We start from the raw sequence: 27203 nt of genomic DNA, 5'->3' as shown, positions 1-27203 counted from the left end.
CTACTTTGTCGAGAAAAAGATCTGGCCTACAATCATAGTGTTACAGGTCTTAAAACAAAATAATTGAAAGAACTTATTGATGCAATTTAGATTTCTAAACAAGAGAAATATCCCACATTGGCTAAAATAACTCTCTTGATTATATTCTCCATTTCTTATCCCTTGTCAGGCTGGGAAGAACGTAGAGAGGAAAGGTCCCCCTTTTTTCATTTGTTTTGATATCCGGCTACAACCCAAAATTGGCAGTACAACATATACCGAGGCACGTCCCCCAATTTTGGGGGTAGCCGACATCAACAAATGAAACAAAACCGAAAAGGGGACCTCTTCTCTCTACGTTCCTCCCAGCCTGACAAGGGACTCAACCAATTCAGCTGGTACTGCTAGGGTGCCACAACCCACCCTCCCCCGTTATCCACCACAGATGAAGCTTCATAATGCTGAATCCCTAACTGCTGCCTTCGTATATATCTCTAATTCATGTGAACTAGGCTTCTCGACACCAACGTCAAAACTAGGAAGCGAAAAAGACTAAACTCGACAGGAAGAAATGAGGATCAACTTACTGTATTTAATTTTCCACAAAATATAGAGGTAAAAAAAAAATATTAGGCATAGTTTCACATTAAGTTGCGAATTGGCAAAATAAATGCTGAAAAAAAGTTCATATTCATATATTTTTTTTTTTTAGTTTGGTCTTATTTCATGATATTTAAATGTACAGTATACCCTTTCGAATTTTTCCTAGTGTACCACAATACTCTTACGAGATCTTAGGTGTGCTCCGAGTAAAAAAAGGTCGAGAAACACTAGTCTCGAACTGGTAGCGGGAGCATCAACAACTTTAACTTCTCAGGATAATGTGCATATCCAGAAAGTACCTTCTCTCCATTGTCTACGGCCACACTAGCGAGGAAAAGAACGTGTGTGTGTTGAGGATAGCAGATTGCACAGAAAACTGTCAGACATATACAGTACTGTATATCATGAAACTGCTTATATCTTCTTCCTTAGATATGCCTTGACCACGACAATCCGCCAGTACATTTAATCAATATAAAAGGAAAAGCATGCACAAAGCATCTTGATTGTGAGGCGGCATTTAAGTACATTCCCTGATATCATACGCTTATTACATGACAATGATTTCCATTCATAGTTGTTATTATTATTACTTGCTAAGCTACAACCCTAGTTGGAAAAGCAGGATGCTATAACCCCAGGGGTTCCAACAAGGAAAATAGCCCAGTGTGGAAACGAAACAAGGAAAAATAAAATATTTTAAGAACAGTTGCAATATATCGTACAAAAAACTTTTATATTGAATGTCTTAACGGTGCAAATTACTCCCCAGAAAAAATTTTTGACATTCAAATGTTTTGCGTTAGTTTTAACAAGACAGAGAGCAAATCGTCTTGTAATTTTTTTGAAAAACACTGCAGCAATTCTTAACTATAAAACACTGCTCAATCACATCAACTCTTAAAGAGTTATCTCAACCTAAGTCATTCTATTTTTCTCAGGAAAAAAACTTCCGTCTTTAGAACACTCGCATACATCTGGATTCATAAACTTCGGGACCCACGACCTGATAATAGGAGATCACACTCAGGGTCACTAACATCTCCAGGAGGTCGTTTCAATTATTAGTAACCCAAATGTTTCTTCCATTAGTTATACCATTTAACCCTTTTACCCCCAAAGGACGTACTGGTACGTTTCACAAAAGCCATTCCTTTACCCCCATGGACGTACCGGTACGTCCTTGCAAAAAAATTCCATAAAAATTATTTTTTACATATTTTTGATAATTTTTTGAAAAAATTCAGGCATTTTCCAAGAGAATGAGACCAACCTGACCCCTCTATGACAAAAATTAAGGCTGTTAGAGCAATTTAAAAAAAAATATACTGCAAAATGTGCTGGGAAAAAAATAACCCCCTTGGGGGTTAAAGGTTGGAAATTTCCAAATAGCCTGGGGGTGAAAGGGTTAAATTACAGATCTCTAGCTTTAGCATGTAAAAAATTCCAAAGCTTCCTTGTCGAGGTAGTCTGTCAAGGTCTCGCAATACCAAACGGGACTATTTTTTTTCTTTAACCCTTTTACCCCCAGGCTATTTGGAAATTTCCAACCCTTAACCCCCAAGGGTTTTTTTTTTCCCAGCACATTTTGCAGTATATTTTTTTTAAATTGCTCTAACAGCCTTAATTTTTGTCATAGAGGGGTCAGGTTGGTCTCATTCTCTTGGAAAATGCCGGAATTTTCTCAATGTATTATCAAAAATATGAAAAAAAATATGTTTATAGCATTTTTTTGCAAGGACGTACCGGTACGTCCATGGGGGTAAAGGGATGGCTTTTGTGAAACGTACCAGTACGTCCTTTGGGGGTAAAAGGGTTAAACAGCCGAATATCGTAGGCATGCCTTGTCAGGTTAAGTCTACCCTAAGACAAAATCACTAATTATTAGTAATTTGTATTTTTCTTAACAGTACTTTACCTCGAACTACTTTCTTAGGAGTATCTGGGATTCTCCTCCCAACCCACCAGAATTTTGTGGTTTCCCCTATCTCCGTTTTCTATATTGGGTCCCTCTGTGGCAGATGAATACTCTGCCCTGAGGCGACCCGGGTCAGCGAGAGCGCGTGGCTAGGTCTCGGTCACCAGTCTTAGGAGCCATCAAGTTTAAGTTGAAGACTCCGTCATACCGACTTTTTAAACGACAGAAGTCTTTTCACATCGGAACAGTCAATTGAATTAAAGTCATTACACTCTTTAATAAAATATTTTTCAGCATCATGATCTAGAGACAAATGTCAACACTACTTGTGATTATAATTTGAAAGGTTTTTCATTTAAAATATTTTGTACAAATCTGTACTTTTATATGTACGGACGTACTAAAGAATTGAGAATTATATAGTCTCCATTAATTATATGGAAATATGTCCCTTTCCCAGTTACTGGCAGACTATAGCAATGGAGAGAAAAAGATAGTAAAAGTTCCTTACAAAATTAAACACCGCTGAGGTAGCAATTACTTCCAATAAAACTTGTTTAATAGAGTCTACTCCCGAAATTAGTTGGGAAGTTGTCGTTATTTAGTATTAGCATTCCAGCCAACGTTAAATTTAAATAAACTTTTATTCTTAGATTTTTATACTAAAATGTAAGTGGCTTTATGCCATGAAAGACAGCCCACTTCACTATATTATTATTATTATTATTATTATTACTAGCTAAGCTACAACCCTAGTTGGAGAAGCAGGAAGCTATACGCCCAGAGGATCCGCCAGGGAAAACAGCCCAGTGCGGAAAAGAAAAAGGAAAATAGAATATCTTAAGAAGAGTAATATTAAAATAAATATTTCCTATAAAAAACTAACAAAACAAGGAGAAATAAAATAGAATAGTGTGCTCGAGTGTACCCTCAAGCAAGAGAACTCTAACCCAAGACAGTGGCAGACCATGGTACAGAGGCTATGGCACTACACAAGACTAGAGAACAATGGTTTGATTTTGGAGTGTCCTTCTCCTAGAAGAGCTGCTTACCATAGCTAGAGTCTCTCTTCTAACCTTACCTAGAGGATAATGGTCATTGCCAGTTATCGCCATAATTGCTATAACTTTTAGAAACCACACACACTTCAACTGAATACGGTCAATCAAGAATTAAATTCCCAAGTTTTACCTTTGTCAAAACAACTATACATTATTCATACCAACAGCTGTATTTTCTGTACTATAATATTAATAAATCCATTTTATGTACATCCCCATTACAAATTAGACAAAAATTAGTTCCTTCGTCAAAACTACTATATGTTGAGATACTACCGCTAGAGAGGTAGGGGGTCCTTTGACTGGCCAGACAGTACCATATTGGATCCTTCTCTCTGGTTACGGTTCTTTCCCTTTGCCTACACAGACACCGAATAGTCTGGCCTATTCTTTACAGATTCTCCTCTGTCCTCATACACCTGACAACACTGAGATTACTAAACAATTCTTCTTCACCCAAGGGGTTAACTACGGCAATGTAATTGTTCAGTGGCTACTTTCCTCTTGGTAAGGGTAGAAGAGACTCTTTAGCTATGGTAAGCAGCTCTTCTAGGAGAAGGACACTCCAAAATCAAACCATTGTTCTCTAGTCTTGGGTAGTGCTATAGCCTCTGTACCATGGCCTTCCACTGTCTTGGGTTAGAGTTCTCTTGCTTGAGGGTACACTCAGGCACACTATTGTATCTAGTTTCTCTTTCTCTTGTTTTGTTGAAGTTTTTATTGTTTATATAGGAAATATTTATTTAAATGTTGTTACTATTCTTAAAATATTTTATTTTTCCTTGTTTCCTTTCCTCACTGAGCTATTTTCCCTGTTGGGGCCCCTGGGCTTATAGCATCCTGCTTTTCCAACTAGGGTTGTAGCTTAGCATTTAATAATAATAATAATAATAATAGCTGTAATTTCTTAAAATAAATTAAATGATATATCTACATAAGGTCATCAGCTTACAAACAGACTTTCAAACACCAATACAAACTTCTCCAACTAAAAATAACATAAAACACAGTAATAAAACAATATCATACTTTTATTACTGCTGCCGGACCACCAGTCTAACCTACATCTTTCCGGCAGATAGGTTAGTAGCTGGCGGCACTAGCCAATAGAGAGAAAGCAAGGAGCGAAGGGCGATGTAAGGGTGGCGGTACTAGCCACCGTATCACTTTCTTCCTCATGAATGAGGGTTCTAATGGAAGGGGCGATTATATCATAATCAAGCTTCCACCCATCCCAGAGCGCCCCGACAAGGTAGTGGAGAGAGGGGGAACTACGCAAAATTCTTGGTCGATTGTTTAGATCCCAGATCCTCCTAAGTAGTTCGAGGTAAGTACTCCGTGTTGGAACAAACTATATTATATCATTTAACCCTTTTACCCCCAAAGGACGTACTGATACGTTTCACAAAAGCCATCCCTTTACCCCCATGGACGTACCGGTACGTCCTTGCAAAAAAATGCTATAAATTTTTTTTTTTTCCATATTTTTGATAATTTGAGAAAATTCAGGCATTTTCCAAGAGAATGAGACCAACCTGACCTCTCTATGACAAAAATTAAGGCTGTTAGAGCAATTTGAAAAAAATTTACTGCAAAATGTGCTGGGAAAAAAATAACCCCTTGGGGGTTAAGGATTGGAAATTTCCAAATACCCCAGGGGTAAAAGGGTTAACAGTAGGCAAAATGAAATTTGTAATAACGCGATGTCTAACACGAAACCAGACTATTTGTCGACTTCTGTAGCAGGAGATCATAGCCATTTGATTCCGGTTTGGCCTACACTAGACCAAAATTCCAACTAAATTCAACTTACAACAGCTTCTTGGAAACTTAAGCTTGCTAGTCGAGGACCAGTTCACCTTAACTTCAATCTTAGCCTAAAGGTTTATAAGAGAAAACGATTCATTTTTCAATTTTTATTATCTTTTTCCTTATGGGGTTGAAATCACTTTCATTATGATCTTTTACATTGTGGTCAAAAGCTCTCCCTATTTCCAAAATAAAATTGTCAAAAAAAGATTTTTAAAATTGAAAGCCGGCATCGGGAAGGTTGAGGAGATGAGCCGCAACGATCCGAATGCGCGCGGCAGCCACATTTCTCGAAACAAATTATAATACTGTATTAATATACATCCAGTATGATACTGGTCAATATTAACAGCTTGGCTACAATGGAAATACAAAAAAGAAAAAAAAACTAAGATATATAAGTCCGCCTTACACTCACAGTACAGTACATTTCATTATTACCTGTAAGCAAAGGAAGTGGGGGTGTGAAAGGATGCTTTTCTACAAAGAGGATGAGAAGAAGAGTAATGTATGCCCACGCAAGCGCGCTATAGCCTAGCTGACCTGCGGGGCACAGTGCATATGCCGGGGGGAGGGCGGAGTTCGATGCGACGGCGGGCGGACGAGTCCGCGTCGTCGCTCGTTCTCCGTGGACTGACGTAACGTCGGCGCGCTGGAGCGCGGGGCATTCTCGGCGGCGTACCTTCAAGTACACGCGCGCCCCGCCTCGCACCCGGACCAAATTATACCTCCCACCAGCGTTCTAGTATAAAGATTAAGAAGACAGGATTCGCTACACCAAGAAAAGTCTCTTTTACGCAATAGATTTTCTCTCTACCATACAGCCATATGCCTTGCATTCAACCAAAGGAAATGGTGGAAGTACTACCCAAACAAGGAGGGGATGAGGAACTAAAAAGAGAGAGAGAGAGACACATAGGAAAGGGGAGAAACCCAAGTCCACGATCAACTTGCACCGGATATAAGAATACATTTGGACTGGGTCGCAGCGGTAGATCAGTGTATAGTTTTACTCTGGAGAATACATACAGGCGAAGCCGGCCAGATCGGACACAAAGATTAGTCTCAAAAAATAGATTTTACAAATAATCCAAACACTATACCATATTTGAGCTGCAATAGTTCACTACCATGACGACGGCTTCTTCTTCTTCGGTGTTCGACAATTCAAAGCAAAAGGTTAAATGGATTTCACCAAGGTATATTTCTCTCACGATCCAATCTCTACTTCGAAAAGTAAAACCCCTTAAACCGAGGGACGACAGGCGGCTATTAACATGAACTGAACTACCACTGCTATTGCCGTGTCTTACATTTTTGTTTTTTAAAAGTTGAAACCACTTAAGAGCGCCGGCTACAGCATTTTATTTTTTTACAATGGCTCTACAGCAAAAGGGGGGAGGGGGGGAGGGGCATTTGTACATGAACCTAGCGGACAGGCTCTCTCTACACTATACAAGAGGCTGCACCTGAACTTTTTATTTATTTTGTTGTCTTTGGGCCCTACGAGTTTATACAAGAACAGTTGTAAATGCTTAAATGCTTATACGTGGTTAGATATTGACTATTTACACACTGATACTTTTTTAAATTTTATTTCATTCACATATATATGCATATATGTATAGCATACATAAAAATGTGTGTACCAATACATATATTCTTGTGTATATATATAGAGATACAGTCATATAAACAGTACATATATATTCTGCATATATATATAGATATATGTTTGCATATACACAAGGTATATTTTTACTGTATATATGACATATGTATACACTTATATTCTGTATGTATACATACACATTTTCACACTATTTAAGAAAAGTTGGACTTTTCACATTTTCACATAAAAGCAAAAAAATTAAACCAATTCATGGAAAAATCACAGTTGCAACATTATTCCCCAACAAATGTAACCGTAGAAAAACTCTGACTCGTTTTCTTTAAAGACCAAACTATTAACGTTACGTCCGGCATTAACCGCCAGGCCCCACGAGATAAGCCGCGCCCGAAATCAACAGCTCGGGCCGGACCTGAGTGGGGGAGGGGGAGGAGGGAGGAGGAGTCCCGCGATCTACGTTTAAACAGCTACATGTTTGTGTTATGAATACTTTAATGAAGACATGTTTTGAGTGAAGGGCAATATGCCCGTTATGTCTCGCCCTGAACGGTCTTCTCCGATGTGCGACAGTTTGCAAAAGAAAATAAATTTGATGCACACAGAGGTTGGAAATGAATAAAAGCTTACACAATTCAGAAAAATCTTTGATTAATGCAGTTGTCAAAAAAAAAATAAAGAAGAAATTACACAAATTTAAAATGAAGGATTCAGGATTCTCAGTTTTTCTAACCAGTCGGCCGAAGCTTTTCAAACGAACGAGAGAACTTTCTGAAGGATGGTAGGCGCTGGCGAACGGCCGATTCATCGTTTTTAATAGTTATAAAGCAACTAAAATACCTAAGAAAATCACTTGTTTTTTTCATTATGAAACGCCGGCCGACCCCATCGTCCACAGAATAATCTTATTAATCTATCCTTAAGAGGAGCATAAATAAATAGGACCGATGGGAACCGACCAAACGAATATTTAGAAATACTTTGGCTCTCACCAAACCTAAGAAATACTGATATATAGAGATTTTTTATTTCTTTTTGTTCTTCTGGTTGGCGGCTCCGCGGGGCGGCGTCACGGGGCGTCCCGTGTTCAGGCCTCCGTAGGGGAACTTCTTTTTGTCTGCCGGCTGTCGAGGGGGGGCGAGAAAGAAAGGGCGTTTTAGTTTATCAACGACACGAAATATGAGGGTGTGAGTTTATCAACCACACTAATAAGGGTTAATTTATCATCACTAAAATTAAAAAGTTAATTTAACAACAAAAAACTATTAATTTATCAACAAAAACAAAGAAAAGTGTGTTTATCAACTACACTAAAAATACATTAGTTGATCAACCACACTAAAAACACAAGGTGTTAATTTATCAGCATTAAAAAAAGGTGTTAATTTATCAACATTAAAAAAAAGGTGTTAATTTATCACCATTAAAAAAAGGTGTTAATTTATCAACACTCATAAAAAAACCTTGTTAATTAATCAGCAAAGAAAAGGGTGTTAGTGTATCAACCACAGTAAAAACATTGTTATTTTATCAACAAAAAAAAAGCGTTAGTTTATCAACAGTGCATTAAATAATCATATAGTGTAAGACAAATTCATGATTATAAAGTTACTATATATTAAAATTACCAACAACGCACTAAATGGCCATAAAGTTGCTATATATCAAATTTTACAGTTCTATGCTCACAATTTTCAACCTAAAGGATGTCAATTATGAGAGAGAGAGAGAGAGAGAGAGAGAGAGAGAGAGAGAGAGAGAGAGAGAGAGAGAGAGAGAGAGAGATTCACCTTAAGTATCTGGAATGAACACATGAGAGAGAGAAAGGAAGCTAAGAAAGAAAGAAAGTGAAGGGAGAGAGAGAGAGAGAGAGAATTATATTCACCTTAAGTATCTGGAATGAACACATGAGAGAGAGAAAGGAAGCTAAGAAAGAAAGAAAGTGAAGGGAGAGAGAGAGAGAGAATTATATTCACCTTAAGTATCTGGAATGAACACATGAGAGAGAGAAAGGAAGCTAAGAAAGAAAGAAAGTGAAGGGAGAGAGAGAGAGAGAATTATATTCACCTTAAGTATCTGGAATGAACACATGAGAGAGAGAAAGGAAGCTAAGAAAGTGAAGGGAGAGAGAGAGAGAATTATATTCACCTTAAGTATCTGGAATGAACACATGAGAGAGAGAAAGGAAGCTAAGAAAGTGAAGGGAGAGAGAGAGAGAATTATATTCACCTTAAGTATCTGGAATGAACACATGAGAGAGAGAAAGGAAGCTAAGAAATAAAGAAAGTGAAGGGAGAGAGAGAGAGAGAATTATATTCACCTTAAGTATCTGGAATGAACACATGAGAGAGAGAAAGGAAGCTAAGAAAGTGAAGGGAGAGAGAGAGAGAATTATATTCACCTTAAGTATCTGGAATGAACACATGAGAGAGAGAAAGGAAGCTAAGAAAGAAAGAAAGTGAAGGGAGAGAGAGAGAGAGAGAATTATATTCACCTTAAGTATCTGGAATGAACACATGAGAGAGAGAAAGGAAGCTAAGAAAGAAAGAAAGTGAAGGGAGAGAGAGAGAGAGAATTATATTCACCTTAAGTATCTGGAATGAACACATGAGAGAGAGAAAGGAAGCTAAGAAAGTGAAGGGAGAGAGAGAGAGAATTATATTCACCTTAAGTATCTGGAATGAACACATGAGAGAGAGAAAGGAAGCTAAGAAAGTGAAGGGAGAGAGAGAGAGAATTATATTCACCTTAAGTATCTGGAATGAACACATGAGAGAGAGAAAGGAAGCTAAGAAAGAAAGAAAGTGAAGGGAGAGAGAGAGAGAGAGAGAATTATATTCACCTTAAGTATCTGGAATGAACACATGAGAGAGAGAAAGGAAGCTAAGAAAGAAAGAAAGTGAAGGGAGAGAGAGAGAGAGAATTATATTCACCTTAAGTATCTGGAATGAACACATGAGAGAGAGAAAGGAAGCTAAGAAAGTGAAGGGAGAGAGAGAGAGAATTATATTCACCTTAAGTATCTGGAATGAACACATGAGAGAGAGAAAGGAAGCTAAGAAAGTGAAGGGAGAGAGAGAGAGAATTATATTCACCTTAAGTATCTGGAATGAACACATGAGAGAGAGAAAGGAAGCTAAGAAAGTGAAGGGAGAGAGAGAGAGAATTATATTCACCTTAAGTATCTGGAATGAACACATGAGAGAGAGAAAGGAAGCTAAGAAAGTGAAGGGAGAGAGAGAGAGAATTATATTCACCTTAAGTATCTGGAATGAACACATGAGAGAGAGAAAGGAAGCTAAGAAAGTGAAGGGAGAGAGAGAGAGAATTATATTCACCTTAAGTATCTGGAATGAACACATGAGAGAGAGAAAGGAAGCTAAGAAAGAAAGAAAGTGAAGGGAGAGAGAGAGAGAATTATATTCACCTTAAGTATCTGGAATGAACACATGAGAGAGAGAAAGGAAGCTAAGAAAGAAAGAAAGTGAAGGGAGAGAGAGAGAGAGAGAGAATTATATTCACCTTAAGTATCTGGAATGAACACATGAGAGAGAGAAAGGAAGCTAAGAAAGAAAGAAAGTGAAGGGAGAGAGAGAGAGAATTATATTCACCTTAAGTATCTGGAATGAACACATGAGAGAGAGAAAGGAAGCTAAGAAAGTGAAGGGAGAGAGAGAGAGAATTATATTCACCTTAAGTATCTGGAATGAACACATGAGAGAGAGAGAAAGGAAGCTAAGAAAGAAAGAAAGTGAAGGGAGAGAGAGAGAGAGAGAATTATATTCACCTTAAGTATCTGGAATGAACACATGAGAGAGAGAAAGGAAGCTAAGAAAGTGAAGGGAGAGAGAGAGAGAATTATATTCACCTTAAGTATCTGGAATGAACACATGAGAGAGAGAAAGGAAGCTAAGAAAGTGAAGGGAGAGAGAGAGAGAATTATATTCACCTTAAGTATCTGGAATGAACACATGAGAGAGAGAAAGGAAGCTAAGAAAGTGAAGGGAGAGAGAGAGAGAATTATATTCACCTTAAGTATCTGGAATGAACACATGAGAGAGAGAAAGGAAGCTAAGAAAGTGAAGGGAGAGAGAGAGAGAATTATATTCACCTTAAGTATCTGGAATGAACACATGAGAGAGAGAAAGGAAGCTAAGAAAGAAAGAAAGTGAAGGGAGAGAGAGAGAGAATTATATTCACCTTAAGTATCTGGAATGAACACATGAGAGAGAGAAAGGAAGCTAAGAAAGAAAGAAAGTGAAGGGAGAGAGAGAGAGAATTATATTCACCTTAAGTATCTGGAATGAACACATGAGAGAGAGAAAGGAAGCTAAGAAAGTGAAGGGAGAGAGAGAGAGAATTATATTCACCTTAAGTATCTGGAATGAACACATGAGAGAGAGAAAGGAAGCTAAGAAAGAAAGAAAGTGAAGGGAGAGAGAGAGAGAGAGAATTATATTCACCTTAAGTATCTGGAATGAACACATGAGAGAGAGAAAGGAAGCTAAGAAAGTGAAGGGAGAGAGAGAGAGAATTATATTCACCTTAAGTATCTGGAATGAACACATGAGAGAGAGAAAGGAAGCTAAGAAAGTGAAGGGAGAGAGAGAGAGAATTATATTCACCTTAAGTATCTGGAATGAACACATGAGAGAGAGAAAGGAAGCTAAGAAAGTGAAGGGAGAGAGAGAGAGAATTATATTCACCTTAAGTATCTGGAATGAACACATGAGAGAGAGAAAGGAAGCTAAGAAAGAAAGAAAGTGAAGGGAGAGAGAGAGAGAGAGAATTATATTCACCTTAAGTATCTGGAATGAACACATGAGAGAGAGAAAGGAAGCTAAGAAAGAAAGAAAGTGAAGGGAGAGAGAGAGAGAGAGAGAATTATATTCACCTTAAGTATCTGGAATGAACACATGAGAGAGAGAAAGGAAGCTAAGAAAGAAAGAAAGTGAAGGGAGAGAGAGAGAGAATTATATTCACCTTAAGTATCTGGAATGAACACATGAGAGAGAGAAAGGAAGCTAAGAAAGAAAGAAAGTGAAGGGAGAGAGAGAGAGAGAATTATATTCACCTTAAGTATCTGGAATGAACACATGAGAGAGAGAAAGGAAGCTAAGAAAGTGAAGGGAGAGAGAGAGAGAGAATTATATTCACCTTAAGTATCTGGAATGAACACATGAGAGAGAGAAAGGAAGCTAAGAAAGTGAAGGGAGAGAGAGAGAGAATTATATTCACCTTAAGTATCTGGAATGAACACATGAGAGAGAGAAAGGAAGCTAAGAAATAAAGAAAGTGAAGGGAGAGAGAGAGAGAGAATTATATTCACCTTAAGTATCTGGAATGAACACATGAGAGAGAGAAAGGAAGCTAAGAAAGTGAAGGGAGAGAGAGAGAGAGAATTATATTCACCTTAAGTATCTGGAATGAACACATGAGAGAGAGAAAGGAAGCTAAGAAAGTGAAGGGAGAGAGAGAGAGAATTATATTCACCTTAAGTATCTGGAATGAACACATGAGAGAGAGAAAGGAAGCTAAGAAAGTGAAGGGAGAGAGAGAGAGAATTATATTCACCTTAAGTATCTGGAATGAACACATGAGAGAGAGAAAGGAAGCTAAGAAAGTGAAGGGAGAGAGAGAGAGAATTATATTCACCTTAAGTATCTGGAATGAACACATGAGAGAGAGAAAGGAAGCTAAGAAAGTGAAGGGAGAGAGAGAGAGAATTATATTCACCTTAAGTATCTGGAATGAACACATGAGAGAGAGAAAGGAAGCTAAGAAAGTGAAGGGAGAGAGAGAGAGAATTATATTCACCTTAAGTATCTGGAATGAACACATGAGAGAGAGAAAGGAAGCTAAGAAAGTGAAGGGAGAGAGAGAGAGAATTATATTCACCTTAAGTATCTGGAATGAACACATGAGAGAGAGAAAGGAAGCTAAGAAAGTGAAGGGAGAGAGAGAGAGAATTATATTCACCTTAAGTATCTGGAATGAACACATGAGAGAGAGAAAGGAAGCTAAGAAAGTGAAGGGAGAGAGAGAGAGAATTATATTCACCTTAAGTATCTGGAATGAACACATGAGAGAGAGAAAGGAAGCTAAGAAAGAAAGAAAGTGAAGGGAGAGAGAGAGAGAATTATATTCACCTTAAGTATCTGGAATGAACACATGAGAGAGAGAAAGGAAGCTAAGAAAGAAAGAAAGTGAAGGGAGAGAGAGAGAGAGAGAGAGAATTATATTCACCTTAAGTATCTGGAATGAACACATGAGAGAGAGAAAGGAAGCTAAGAAAGAAAGAAAGTGAAGGGAGAGAGAGAGAGAGAATTATATTCACCTTAAGTATCTGGAATGAACACATGAGAGAGAGAAAGGAAGCTAAGAAAGTGAAGGGAGAGAGAGAGAGAATTATATTCACCTTAAGTATCTGGAATGAACACATGAGAGAGAGAAAGGAAGCTAAGAAAGTGAAGGGAGAGAGAGAGAGAATTATATTCACCTTAAGTATCTGGAATGAACACATGAGAGAGAGAAAGGAAGCTAAGAAAGTGAAGGGAGAGAGAGAGAGAATTATATTCACCTTAAGTATCTGGAATGAACACATGAGAGAGAGAAAGGAAGCTAAGAAAGTGAAGGGAGAGAGAGAGAGAATTATATTCACCTTAAGTATCTGGAATGAACACATGAGAGAGAGAAAGGAAGCTAAGAAAGTGAAGGGAGAGAGAGAGAGAATTATATTCACCTTAAGTATCTGGAATGAACACATGAGAGAGAGAAAGGAAGCTAAGAAAGTGAAGGGAGAGAGAGAGAGAATTATATTCACCTTAAGTATCTGGAATGAACACATGAGAGAGAGAAAGGAAGCTAAGAAAGAAAGAAAGTGAAGGGAGAGAGAGAGAGAATTATATTCACCTTAAGTATCTGGAATGAACACATGAGAGAGAGAAAGGAAGCTAAGAAAGAAAGAAAGTGAAGGGAGAGAGAGAGAGAGAGAGAATTATATTCACCTTAAGTATCTGGAATGAACACATGAGAGAGAGAAAGGAAGCTAAGAAAGAAAGAAAGTGAAGGGAGAGAGAGAGAGAATTATATTCACCTTAAGTATCTGGAATGAACACATGAGAGAGAGAAAGGAAGCTAAGAAAGTGAAGGGAGAGAGAGAGAGAATTATATTCACCTTAAGTATCTGGAATGAACACATGAGAGAGAGAGAAAGGAAGCTAAGAAAGAAAGAAAGTGAAGGGAGAGAGAGAGAGAGAGAATTATATTCACCTTAAGTATCTGGAATGAACACATGAGAGAGAGAAAGGAAGCTAAGAAAGTGAAGGGAGAGAGAGAGAGAATTATATTCACCTTAAGTATCTGGAATGAACACATGAGAGAGAGAAAGGAAGCTAAGAAAGTGAAGGGAGAGAGAGAGAGAATTATATTCACCTTAAGTATCTGGAATGAACACATGAGAGAGAGAAAGGAAGCTAAGAAAGAAAGAAAGTGAAGGGAGAGAGAGAGAGAGAGAATTATATTCACCTTAAGTATCTGGAATGAACACATGAGAGAGAGAAAGGAAGCTAAGAAAGTGAAGGGAGAGAGAGAGAGAATTATATTCACCTTAAGTATCTGGAATGAACACATGAGAGAGAGAAAGGAAGCTAAGAAAGAAAGAAAGTGAAGGGAGAGAGAGAGAGAGAGAGAATTATATTCACCTTAAGTATCTGGAATGAACACATGAGAGAGAGAAAGGAAGCTAAGAAAGAAAGAAAGTGAAGGGAGAGAGAGAGAGAGAGAGAATTATATTCACCTTAAGTATCTGGAATGAACACATGAGAGAGAGAAAGGAAGCTAAGAAAGAAAGAAAGTGAAGGGAGAGAGAGAGAGAGAATTATATTCACCTTAAGTATCTGGAATGAACACATGAGAGAGAGAAAGGAAGCTAAGAAAGTGAAGGGAGAGAGAGAGAGAATTATATTCACCTTAAGTATCTGGAATGAACACATGAGAGAGAGAGAAAGGAAGCTAAGAAAGAAAGAAAGTGAAGGGAGAGAGAGAGAGAGAGAATTATATTCACCTTAAGTATCTGGAATGAACACATGAGAGAGAGAAAGGAAGCTAAGAAAGAAAGAAAGTGAAGGGAGAGAGAGAGAGAGAATTATATTCACCTTAAGTATCTGGAATGAACACATGAGAGAGAGAAAGGAAGCTAAGAAAGTGAAGGGAGAGAGAGAGAGAATTATATTCACCTTAAGTATCTGGAATGAACACATGAGAGAGAGAAAGGAAGCTAAGAAAGAAAGAAAGTGAAGGGAGAGAGAGAGAGAGAATTATATTCACCTTAAGTATCTGGAATGAACACATGAGAGAGAGAAAGGAAGCTAAGAAAGTGAAGGGAGAGAGAGAGAGAATTATATTCACCTTAAGTATCTGGAATGAACACATGAGAGAGAGAAAGGAAGCTAAGAAAGAAAGAAAGTGAAGGGAGAGAGAGAGAGAGAATTATATTCACCTTAAGTATCTGGAATGAACACATGAGAGAGAGAAAGGAAGCTAAGAAAGTGAAGGGAGAGAGAGAGAGAATTATATTCACCTTAAGTATCTGGAATGAACACATGAGAGAGAGAAAGGAAGCTAAGAAAGAAAGAAAGTGAAGGGAGAGAGAGAGAGAGAGAATTATATTCACCTTAAGTATCTGGAATGAACACATGAGAGAGAGAGAAAGGAAGCTAAGAAAGAAAGAAAGTGAAGGGAGAGAGAGAGAGAGAGAATTATATTCACCTTAAGTATCTGGAATGAACACATGAGAGAGAGAAAGGAAGCTAAGAAAGAAAGAAAGTGAAGGGAGAGAGAGAGAGAGAATTATATTCACCTTAAGTATCTGGAATGAACACATGAGAGAGAGAAAGGAAGCTAAGAAAGTGAAGGGAGAGAGAGAGAGAATTATATTCACCTTAAGTATCTGGAATGAACACATGAGAGAGAGAAAGGAAGCTAAGAAAGAAAGAAAGTGAAGGGAGAGAGAGAGAGAGAGAATTATATTCACCTTAAGTATCTGGAATGAACACATGAGAGAGAGAAAGGAAGCTAAGAAAGTGAAGGGAGAGAGAGAGAGAATTATATTCACCTTAAGTATCTGGAATGAACACATGAGAGAGAGAAAGGAAGCTAAGAAAGTGAAGGGAGAGAGAGAGAGAATTATATTCACCTTAAGTATCTGGAATGAACACATGAGAGAGAGAAAGGAAGCTAAGAAAGAAAGAAAGTGAAGGGAGAGAGAGAGAGAGAGAATTATATTCACCTTAAGTATCTGGAATGAACACATGAGAGAGAGAAAGGAAGCTAAGAAAGAAAGAAAGTGAAGGGAGAGAGAGAGAGAATTATATTCACCTTAAGTATCTGGAATGAACACATGAGAGAGAGAAAGGAAGCTAAGAAAGAAAGAAAGTGAAGGGAGAGAGAGAGAGAATTATATTCACCTTAAGTATCTGGAATGAACACATGAGAGAGAGAAAGGAAGCTAAGAAAGAAAGAAAGTGAAGGGAGAGAGAGAGAGAGAGAATTATATTCACCTTAAGTATCTGGAATGAACACATGAGAGAGAGAAAGGAAGCTAAGAAAGTGAAGGGAGAGAGAGAGAGAATTATATTCACCTTAAGTATCTGGAATGAACACATGAGAGAGAGAAAGGAAGCTAAGAAAGTGAAGGGAGAGAGAGAGAGAATTATATTCACCTTAAGTATCTGGAATGAACACATGAGAGAGAGAAAGGAAGCTAAGAAATAAAGAAAGTGAAGGGAGAGAGAGAGAGAGAATTATATTCACCTTAAGTATCTGGAATGAACACATGAGAGAGAGAGAAAGGAAGCTAAGAAAGAAAGAAAGTGAAGGGAGAGAGAGAGAGAGAGAATTATATTCACCTTAAGTATCTGGAATGAACACATGAGAGAGAGAAAGGAAGCTAAGAAAGAAAGAAAGTGAAGGGAGAGAGAGAGAGAGAGAATTATATTCACCTTAAGTATCTGGAATGAACACATGAGAGAGAGAAAGGAAGCTAAGAAAGAAAGAAAGTGAAGGGAGAGAGAGAGAGAGAGAATTATATTCACCTTAAGTATCTGGAATGAACACATGAGAGAGAGAAAGGAAGCTAAGAAAGTGAAGGGAGAGAGAGAGAGAATTATATTCACCTTAAGTATCTGGAATGAACACATGAGAGAGAGAAAGGAAGCTAAGAAAGTGAAGGGAGAGAGAGAGAGAATTATATTCACCTTAAGTATCTGGAATGAACACATGAGAGAGAGAAAGGAAGCTAAGAAAGAAAGAAAGTGAAGGGAGAGAGAGAGAGAGAGAATTATATTCACCTTAAGTATCTGGAATGAACACATGAGAGAGAGAAAGGAAGCTAAGAAAGAAAGAAAGTGAAGGGAGAGAGAGAGAGAGAGAGAATTATATTCACCTTAAGTATCTGGAATGAACACATGAGAGAGAGAAAGGAAGCTAAGAAAGAAAGAAAGTGAAGGGAGAGAGAGAGAGAATTATATTCACCTTAAGTATCTGGAATGAACACATGAGAGAGAGAAAGGAAGCTAAGAAAGAAAGAAAGTGAAGGGAGAGAGAGAGAGAGAATTATATTCACCTTAAGTATCTGGAATGAACACATGAGAGAGAGAAAGGAAGCTAAGAAAGTGAAGGGAGAGAGAGAGAGAGAATTATATTCACCTTAAGTATCTGGAATGAACACATGAGAGAGAGAAAGGAAGCTAAGAAAGTGAAGGGAGAGAGAGAGAGAATTATATTCACCTTAAGTATCTGGAATGAACACATGAGAGAGAGAAAGGAAGCTAAGAAAGTGAAGGGAGAGAGAGAGAGAATTATATTCACCTTAAGTATCTGGAATGAACACATGAGAGAGAGAAAGGAAGCTAAAAAAGTGAAGGGAGAGAGAGAGAGAATTATATTCACCTTAAGTATCTGGAATGAACACATGAGAGAGAGAAAGGAAGCTAAGAAAGTGAAGGGAGAGAGAGAGAGAATTATATTCACCTTAAGTATCTGGAATGAACACATGAGAGAGAGAAAGGAAGCTAAGAAAGAAAGAAAGTGAAGGGAGAGAGAGAGAGAGAATTATATTCACCTTAAGTATCTGGAATGAACACATGAGAGAGAGAAAGGAAGCTAAGAAAGTGAAGGGAGAGAGAGAGAGAATTATATTCACCTTAAGTATCTGGAATGAACACATGAGAGAGAGAAAGGAAGCTAAGAAAGTGAAGGGAGAGAGAGAGAGAATTATATTCACCTTAAGTATCTGGAATGAACACATGAGAGAGAGAAAGGAAGCTAAAAAAGTGAAGGGAGAGAGAGAGAGAATTATATTCACCTTAAGTATCTGGAATGAACACATGAGAGAGAGAAAGGAAGCTAAGAAAGTGAAGGGAGAGAGAGAGAGAATTATATTCACCTTAAGTATCTGGAATGAACACATGAGAGAGAGAAAGGAAGCTAAGAAAGTGAAGGGAGAGAGAGAGAGAATTATATTCACCTTAAGTATCTGGAATGAACACATGAGAGAGAGAAAGGAAGCAAAGAAAGAAAGGAAGCGAAGAGAGAGAGAAAGGAAGCGAGAGGGGGAGAGAGAGAGAGAGAGAGAGAGAGAGAGAGAGAGAGAGAGAGAGAGAGAGAGAGAGAGAGAGAGAAAGGAAGCAAAGAAAGAAAGAAAGGAAGCAAAGAAGAGAGAGAGAGAGAGAGAGAGAGAGAGGAAGCGAAGAAAGAGAGAGAGAGGAAGCAAAGAAAGAAAGGAAGCGAAGAGAGAGAGAGAGAGAGAGAGAGAGAGAGAGCGGAAGTGAAGAAAGAGAGAGAGAGAGAGAGAGCGGAAGTGGAGAAAGAGAGAGAGAGAGAGAGAGAGATTCACCTTAAGTATCTGGAACGAACACATGAGTGTTTCGTCGACTGACATCATGGCACCGGCGTTGTCAAACTCTCCGCAGTAATTTGGAGCCGAGAATAGTGTTACTAACTGTCTCTTCGCAAAGAACTCGTAGCCGTCTTCAACAACCTGCGGGAAGAAAAAAATCATGTTACGGAACTCTTCATGAGAAAATAACATGCATAAATAGTTTGTGGTGATGTCCTACTAGGAAACACAAAGCTGCAAGTATAAGGGCGTCAATATGGATAGCTATACTCAATTTTTTTTAATGAGGCGCATTTGAACTGACTCGCAGCGATGCCCTTTTAGTTCGGAAAAGTTTCCTGCTATCCGATTGGTTAGAATAATCTTGTCCAACCAATCGGCGATCAGGAAACTTTTCAGAGATAAAATGGCACCACTACGAGTCTGTGCAAATCTGCCTCACTAAAAAGAATTGACTATAGCATTAATATAGTCTTAAAAAGTGGCAAATCAAATTATATAACAGAATTCTATAAGAAAAAAATGACTTATAATTTGGGGTTGTCCTACTAGAAAACAAAGCTCCAAGTATAAGGACTTCCATAGGTTAAGACGAACAGTGTATAATTTGACATCATCTCCTCCTACGCCTATTGAGGCAAAGGGCCTCGGTTAGATTTTGCCAGTCGTCTCTGTCTTGAGCTTTTAATTCAATACTTCTCCATTAATCATCATCTACTTCGCGCTTTATAGTCTTTAGCCATGTAGACCTGGGTCTTCCTATTCTTCTAGTGCCTTGTGGAGCCCACCTGAACGTTTGGTGAACTAATCTCTCTAGGGGGAGTGCGAAGAGCATGCCCAAACCATCTCCAACTACCCATCATCATAATCTCATCCCCATATGGCACTCTAATAATCTCTTAATAGTTTAATTTTTAATCCTGTCCTGCCATTTAACTCCCAATATCCTTCTGAGGGCTTACATGTAGGCCTGGGTCTTCCCATTCTCCTAGTGCCTTGTGGAGCCCAGCTGAACGTTTGGTGAACTAATCTCTCTTGGGGAGTGCAAAGAGCATGCCCAAACCATCTCCATCTACCCCTCATCATGATCTCATCCACATATGGCACTCGAATAATCTCTTAATAGTTTAATTTCTAATCCTGTCTTGCCATTTAACTCCCTATATCCTTCTGAGGGCTTTGTTCTCAAATCTACAAAATCTATTGGAGATTGTTTCTTTGTCATACCATGACTCTACATAGCGTAATACCGATCTCACTAAACTGATAGCCATTTTTATATGCAATTCTAGGCAATTTGATTTCCAAATTTTACTTAAACTAGCCATTGTCTGATTTACTTTTTTAAATCTTTAATAATAACAAATATGTACACGAATAAAACCACAATAATCCAGCCATTTTTAGTCCACTGCAGAACAAAGGCCTCAGACTTATTTCATGTCAGAAGTTCGACCAGTTTTCATCGCCATGCTGGTCCGCCTAGATTGGTGATGGTGGGAGATTTTTGTCTGATCACTCGCTGCAAATGAACCTAGTATGGGTGGCCCTGACTAGTACAGCTTTGCTGACCATGGTAATACGCAAACCCTTTCACCTAATTAAGGTATCCCACGAAAGGTAAATCAAGGTAAAAAAATACATTTGTGACATTAACCACTAATCAGACTTTTTAACCTAAACATTCACGAAACTTTTAAACCCGTTAATTAATTTCTGAAGTTTCAGATTCAAACTTTATGCGGAACTTCAAAAGTTCAAACTTGCAGCGAATGTTTTTATGTCGGACACACTGACAAGACTATCTTTTTAGTATATACATGAAATATATTCTGATGTCACTGTTCTTTAAATATTTTATATAAATCGTTCATTACTTCTCAAGTAGTTTATTTAATTTCCTTTCCCCACTAGGCTATTTTTCCCTGTTGGAGCCCTTGAGCTTATAGCCTTCTGCTTTTCCAACTAGAGTTGTAGGTAAGCTATTAGTAATAATAATAATAATCATGAACTCTCAATTGTATAACTTGGTCACAACCAGCTTAAAATGATCCAAAATGCATAGGACTGAACCTTAACCAAGCAATGGCTAGACTATTAAATAGCTAATATAGTCAAGGAATATCTGAACTGTCTGGGGTACCACTTGAAAACTGGAGTGCTCCTTACTTAACCCTTTTACCCCCGGGGTATTTGGAAATTTCCAACCATTAACCCCCAGGGGATTATTTTTTTCCCAGCACATTTTGCAGTATATTTTTTTCAAATTGCTCTAACAGCCTTAATTTTTGTCATAGAGAGGTCAGGTTGGTCTCATTCTCTTGGAAAATGCCTGAATTTTCTAAAAAAAATTATCAAAAATATGAAAAAAAAAAAAAATAATAGCATTTTTTTGCAAGGACGTACCGGTACGTCCATGGGGGTAAAGGGATGGCTTTTGTGAAACGTACCAGTACGTCCTTTGGGGGTAAAAGGGTTAACATGGTTCATGCAAAAGAACGAAGTAATATTTATACCAAACCCAATCAAAATGAAGATCAATGCTTAAAAAAAACTTTCAAATCATATAAAAAAGTTTTAAGCATTTAAAAATCAGTTTTATAACTTTATATCTTGGCTGTCTATGGAATTTTAAAAGTGCAATGAAAGAGAAGAAAATATGCTATAGCATCAAAAAGTAGTTGAAAAAAATAATGCAATTGCCTTCAACCAATTTACTACCAACGCTAAGAGCCCTTGTTCCTCATAATTTTGGGTAATCACAAAAACTTAAAACCAATATTTTTCTTTAAATTTTGGTCTAGAGTTTTTGATAAATGGTATTACTTAAAATGTTCAAATTCTTACTTATAAATCCATCTTTTCTAAAGCCCAGTACACACAATGATTTATGATGAAACTCTGCCACCATGTTGACGGGCCAGCCTGATTTCAAGTGTCTGCTCAGTGTTGCGTCAGCATTCAAGGTGGGAGGACGTCCACTCTGCTCCATCGCCAATGGCTGACACTTCATTTTATTTTAAGACTAATCTTAATCATAACAGTAATACTTTTGATAATAATTTAATTAATTATAATAATTTTATCAATTTTAATAACAGTATAGTCTCCTGGTTGAGTAAATCAGCAGCACATATCCTCTTAATGAAAGCTGAACTACAACTAGCACACAAAAACTAGCGAGCGCTGTTGCAGTACAGCATAGTTTGGCCGCTAGTATTCGACACCACTATTGCTTCACGAAGCTGATACATGAATCATAGTGTTTACTGGGCTTAGGAGAGAGAACTTAAAGAACCACTTAAAGGTAGAACTTACCTGATGGGCTCGGCAAATAAGGTCAAAGTCGTGCTTGTGCAAGAACTTTGCGACGACTTCTGCTCCGAAGGTGAACGATACACCTCTGTCATTCTCGCCCCATCCCATGGTGTCCTGGGGGAATAGATTCTCATTATTAATATGAAGAAATAAGAGAAGTCAACCTCTGTAAGAGTTGGCCTTTGAGTAGAAAGATAACTACTGTACAGTTAATTAAACTACCTTTAAAACATCGGAAACATCACGACAATGAGCGATCTATAGATAAGTCAACTAATAATAGAACCATTTGATACATTTGCTGTCTGATTCGCACTCGCTAACTGCCGTGATGATCCACAATTAGTCGAGATTCATAACTTACGAGGCTAAAAGTCCAGAGCATAATTCTAGCAAATAGTTTCTACTTGTAGAACCTTACATTAACCCTCTTCCAGGACCTTACATAACCATCTTCCAGGACCTTATATTATCCATCTTCCAGGACCTTATATTATCCATCTTCCAGGACCTTACATTTACCATCTTCCAGGACCTTACATTAACCATCTTCCAGGGCCGTACATTCACCCTCTTCCAGGGCCGTACATTCACCCTCTTCCAGGGCCGTACATTAACCATCTTCCAGGACTTTACATTAAACCCTCTTCCAGAACCTTGCATTAACCATCTTCCAGGACCTTACGTTAACCATCTTCTAGGACCTTACATGACCCTCTTCCAGGACTCTTAAATTAACCCTGTTGCAAGACCTTACATTCACCCTCTTCAAGGATCTTACATTAACCCTCTTCCAGGACCTTACATTAACCATCTTCAAGGACTTTACATTAACCATCTTCCAGGGCCGTACATTAACCCTCTTCCAGGACTCTCAAATTAACCCTGTTGCAAGATCTTACATTCACTACCTTCCAGGGCCTCACATTAACTATCTTCCAGGACCTTACATAACCCTCTTCCAGGACTCTCAAATTAACCCTGTTGCAAGACCTTACATTAACCATCTTCCAGGACCTTACATTAACCATCTTCCGGGACTTTACATAACCATCTTCCAGGACTCTCAAATTAACCCTGTTGCAAGACCTTACATTAACCATCTTCCAGGGCCTCACATTAACTATCTTCCAGGACCTTACATAACCCTCTTCCAGGACTCTCAAATTAACCCTGTTGCAAGACCTTACATTAACCATCTTCCAGGACCTTACATTAACCATCGTCCAGGACCTTACATTAACCATCGTCCAGGACCTTACATTAACCATCGTCCAGGACCTTAACCATCGTCCAGGAGCTTACATTAACCCTCTTCCAGGAGCTTACATTCACCCTCTTCCAGGACTCTCAAATTAACCCTCTTCCAGGACCTTACATAACCCTCTTCCAGGACTCTCAAATTAACCCTGTTGCAAGACCTTACATTCACCATCTTCCAAACTGTGTCCCATTCACTTCTATGTAAAACAAAGATCTTGTAACTTGCAAGAATATATCTGTTTCCTGACAAACTTATGACTTCAATGCTAATCAAAAACTTCAAAGATCTTTTCAACGATTATGGTTCACATTATAGAAGGACCTCGACTTACAAACTAGATATGTCCCAAGAAGCTATTTGCAAGTGGAAATTTGGCCTACGCCAGGCCTAAACTGACTCTCATGCCCGATTACCAGCTACGAAAGTCCTCAGTCCCGTTCCATATTAACCCTTTTACCCCCAGGCCATTTAGAACTTTCCAACCCTTAACCCCCAGGGGTCATTTATTTTCCAAGCACATTTTGCAGTGTATTTTTTTTTCTAAATTGCTCTAACAGCCTTAATTTTTGTCAGAGAGTTCAGGTTGGTCTCATTCTCTTGGAAAATGCCTGAAGTTTCTAAAAAAAAAAATTATAAAAAATATGCAAAAAAAATGTAAATAGTCTTTTGCAAGGACGTACCGGTATGTCCATGGTGGTAAAGAGATGAGTTTTGAGAAACGTACCAGTATGTCCTTTGTGGGTAAAAGGGTTAAATGAATATCAGGATATTGCAGATGAAATTTGACTTGATCTATTAAATATAATGACTATTCTTTTTTTTACCTTGTTACAGTATAAACTTTTGATACAATATCCTTATACGAGTGTTTGAAAGACAAGGACGTTCTATAATGAATTTTTCTAATGGCCACCACCCCCTTATTTCTTAATTTCCTTTCCTCACTGGGCTACTTTTCCATGTTGGAGCCCTTAGGCTTACAGCATACCGTTTTTTCCAACTAGGGTTGTAGCTTGGCCAGTAGTAAATAATAAGATCTTGCATTAAACAGTTAAAACTTTCAGCAAATGTATTTATGTTGAACAGGCTGACAAGTCTTTTTATATAAGAAATATCTGTTTCAACGTTGTTACCGTTTTTTTAAATATTTCAATTTAATTGTTCATTACTTCTCATATTGTTTATTTCCTAATGTCCTTTCTTCACTAAGCTATTTTTCCCTATTGGAGCCCTTGGGCTTATGGCATACAACTCTTCTCTCACTAGGGTTGTAGCTTGGCTAGTAATAATAATAGGATTTTACAGTAACTATCTACTTCTGTCCCATTCGATTCTGCAAACAAAAATCTTATATCTAACAGGAATATCTATTGCCCAACGATCCCCTAGTTTATTTATTTTCTTCATTTCGTTTCCTCACTGGGCTATTTCTACCTGTTGGAGCTCTTGGGCTTACAGCATCTTGCTTTTCCAATTAGGGTTGTACCTTGCCTAATAATAATAATAATGTCTAACATTAACCATCTACATGCGTCCCATTTAGATATGTAAATAAAAATCTTGCATCTCAAAGAAATAGTTGGGCTTATAGCATAGCTCTTTTCCAACTAGGGTTGTAGCTTGGCTAGCACAGCTGTAGTAAAGGAATCTTACATTAATCACCTACCTAACTGTGTCCCATTCAGTTATGTAAAGAAAAACCTTGCATCTCACAGGAATATCTATTGCCTGACTCCCATTACTTCCACACCACCTTCCCCACTAACGTCTTTCCCTACCTTATCGGGATCCGACCACAAAAGATCGCAGAGAAGACCCTGGTCGGGAACGTCAGTTGGTCTCATGATGCGACGGATCTGTTCCATACTCTGTAGATCGGGGCTCAACCCGCCGTGACAACAGAAGATCTTTTCGTCGACGATGGCGGCCACGGGTAGGCAGTTGAAGCAGTCTGTGAAGGTCTTCCACAATTTGATGTTATACCGTCGTTTGCCTGCATTGGGGGGTGACGAGGATTAGTTTTTCAAAATGGCACGCTTGCTAAGAACAGATTAGAAAGAACCCTGTAGTATTCCAAGAAAAAATGATTAGGTTGTATAACATTGAGGCTTTCACACTTGTAAAGGTTTATCTATGAAGCATTTTGTAAAAAATAAAATGCGGGAAATCGTGTTCGAAAATGATAATATTCAAACAACAACTTTATTTTTCAAGATCTCAAATCTGCTTTTGCATTTTAAAGCTTATTCTATATACTTTTCAGCATATATAACATCGTTCACGTAATAATAATAATAATCATTATCTCCTCCGGTGCCTTGGATGACCACGGAGGTAGCAGCAGTAGGGGATTCAGTGTTATGAAGCTTCATCTTTGGTGGATAACTGGGTAGGGTGGGCTGTAGCACCCCCAGGCAGTACCAGCCGAACTCGGTTCCGTCCCTTGTCAGGTTGGGGGGAACGTAGAGAGGAGAGGTCCCCTTTTCTGTTTTATTTGTTTGATGTCGACTAACCCACAAAATTGGGGAAGTGCCTTGGTATATGTATGTATGTATTATCTCCTACGCCTACTGACGCAAAGGTTCTCGTTAGATTTTGTCACCCGTCTCTATCTTGAGCATTAAATCCAATACTTTTCCATTCATCATCTACTTTACGCTTCATAGTCCCCAGCCAACATTTACAAGAGATAAACCTTTACTATATGGAATGCCTCAATTTCCACTTTAGATATAATAAAAATTACCTAAAATAAGAGGATCACGATATTTTTTGATTACCGATCAATATGAAAGCAGAATAACCTGACCTAGGAGTATCTTCTACAACTCACACAAGGTAAACAACAACCCCCAATTATACTCACACTCATCGTAAAAGCCGTAGATTCTGTTGATTGAGGCACATTCGTGGTTACCTCTGAGCAGGAAAAAGTTTTCTGGGTACTTGATCTTATAAGCTAGGAGGAGACATATGGTCTCGAGCGACTGTTTGCCACGGTCGACGTAGTCCCCGAGGAACAGGTAGTTCGACTCTGGCGGGAAGCCTCCGTACTCGAACAGTCGGAGCAAGTCATAGTACTGTCCATGGATGTCTCCTGAAATTGAAAACATAAACATTAGCAGGATGAAATGTGCAAACGCTTATGAGCGAATTACTTCAGTGCAGATTAGAAACTGGTAAATAGAAAAAAAAAGAATTAGGAGTATTTAAATAAAAGAATAAAACAAAGAATTAGGTGTATTTAAATAAAACAAAGAATTAGGTGTATTTAAATAAAAAATTTCAACGAGGGGCACTCGGTAGAGCGCGGACTTCCGCCACCGCGGCTTATTTCCCTACCTTGACCTTGACATGTATTATCTCTTTTACCCCCACCATAGATGTGTATTATCTCTTTTACCCCCACCATAGATGTGTATTATCTCTTTTACCCCCACCAGAAGCTTAAATTTCGAGCACATTTTAATATATAATCTTTTTAAATTGCTCTAACAAGCTTAATTTTTGTCCTAGAGGTGTCAGGTTGGTCTCATTCTTTTGGAAAATCCCTGAAGTTTCTCATAAAATTATCAAAAATATGTAAAAACATGTAATTAACAGTGTTTTGCAAGAACGTACCGGTACGTCCTTTGGGGGTGAAAGGGATAATTAGTGTGGATTTTCATACACTCAAATATGAACCAAGTCTGAAGTGTGTGACAATGCTGTCCAGACTTATGGCC

At 38.2% G+C, this 27203-nt stretch overlaps 1 protein-coding gene across 1 annotated transcript; it reads right to left on the bottom strand.

The window, feature by feature from the left end:
- Nucleotides 1-5462: 5462 nt before the first annotated feature.
- LOC137637560 (serine/threonine-protein phosphatase PP1-beta) lies at nt 5463-26597 on the bottom strand. Its single transcript, XM_068369715.1, has 5 exons — nt 26345-26597; nt 25257-25471; nt 22215-22328; nt 18894-19037; nt 5463-8121 (listed from the first exon to the last, which is right to left on the bottom strand). The coding sequence occupies exons 1-5, from the start codon at nt 26595-26597 to the stop codon at nt 8023-8025; spliced, it is 825 nt and encodes a 274-aa protein (XP_068225816.1). The 3' UTR covers nt 5463-8022.
- Between the last annotated feature and the right edge of the window lie 606 nt (nt 26598-27203).

This window comes from Palaemon carinicauda, unplaced genomic scaffold, assembly GCF_036898095.1.
Source record: "Palaemon carinicauda isolate YSFRI2023 unplaced genomic scaffold, ASM3689809v2 scaffold848, whole genome shotgun sequence".
NCBI lineage: Eukaryota > Metazoa > Arthropoda > Malacostraca > Decapoda > Palaemonidae > Palaemon > Palaemon carinicauda.
This window is presented reverse-complemented; position numbering and strand designations above follow the sequence as displayed.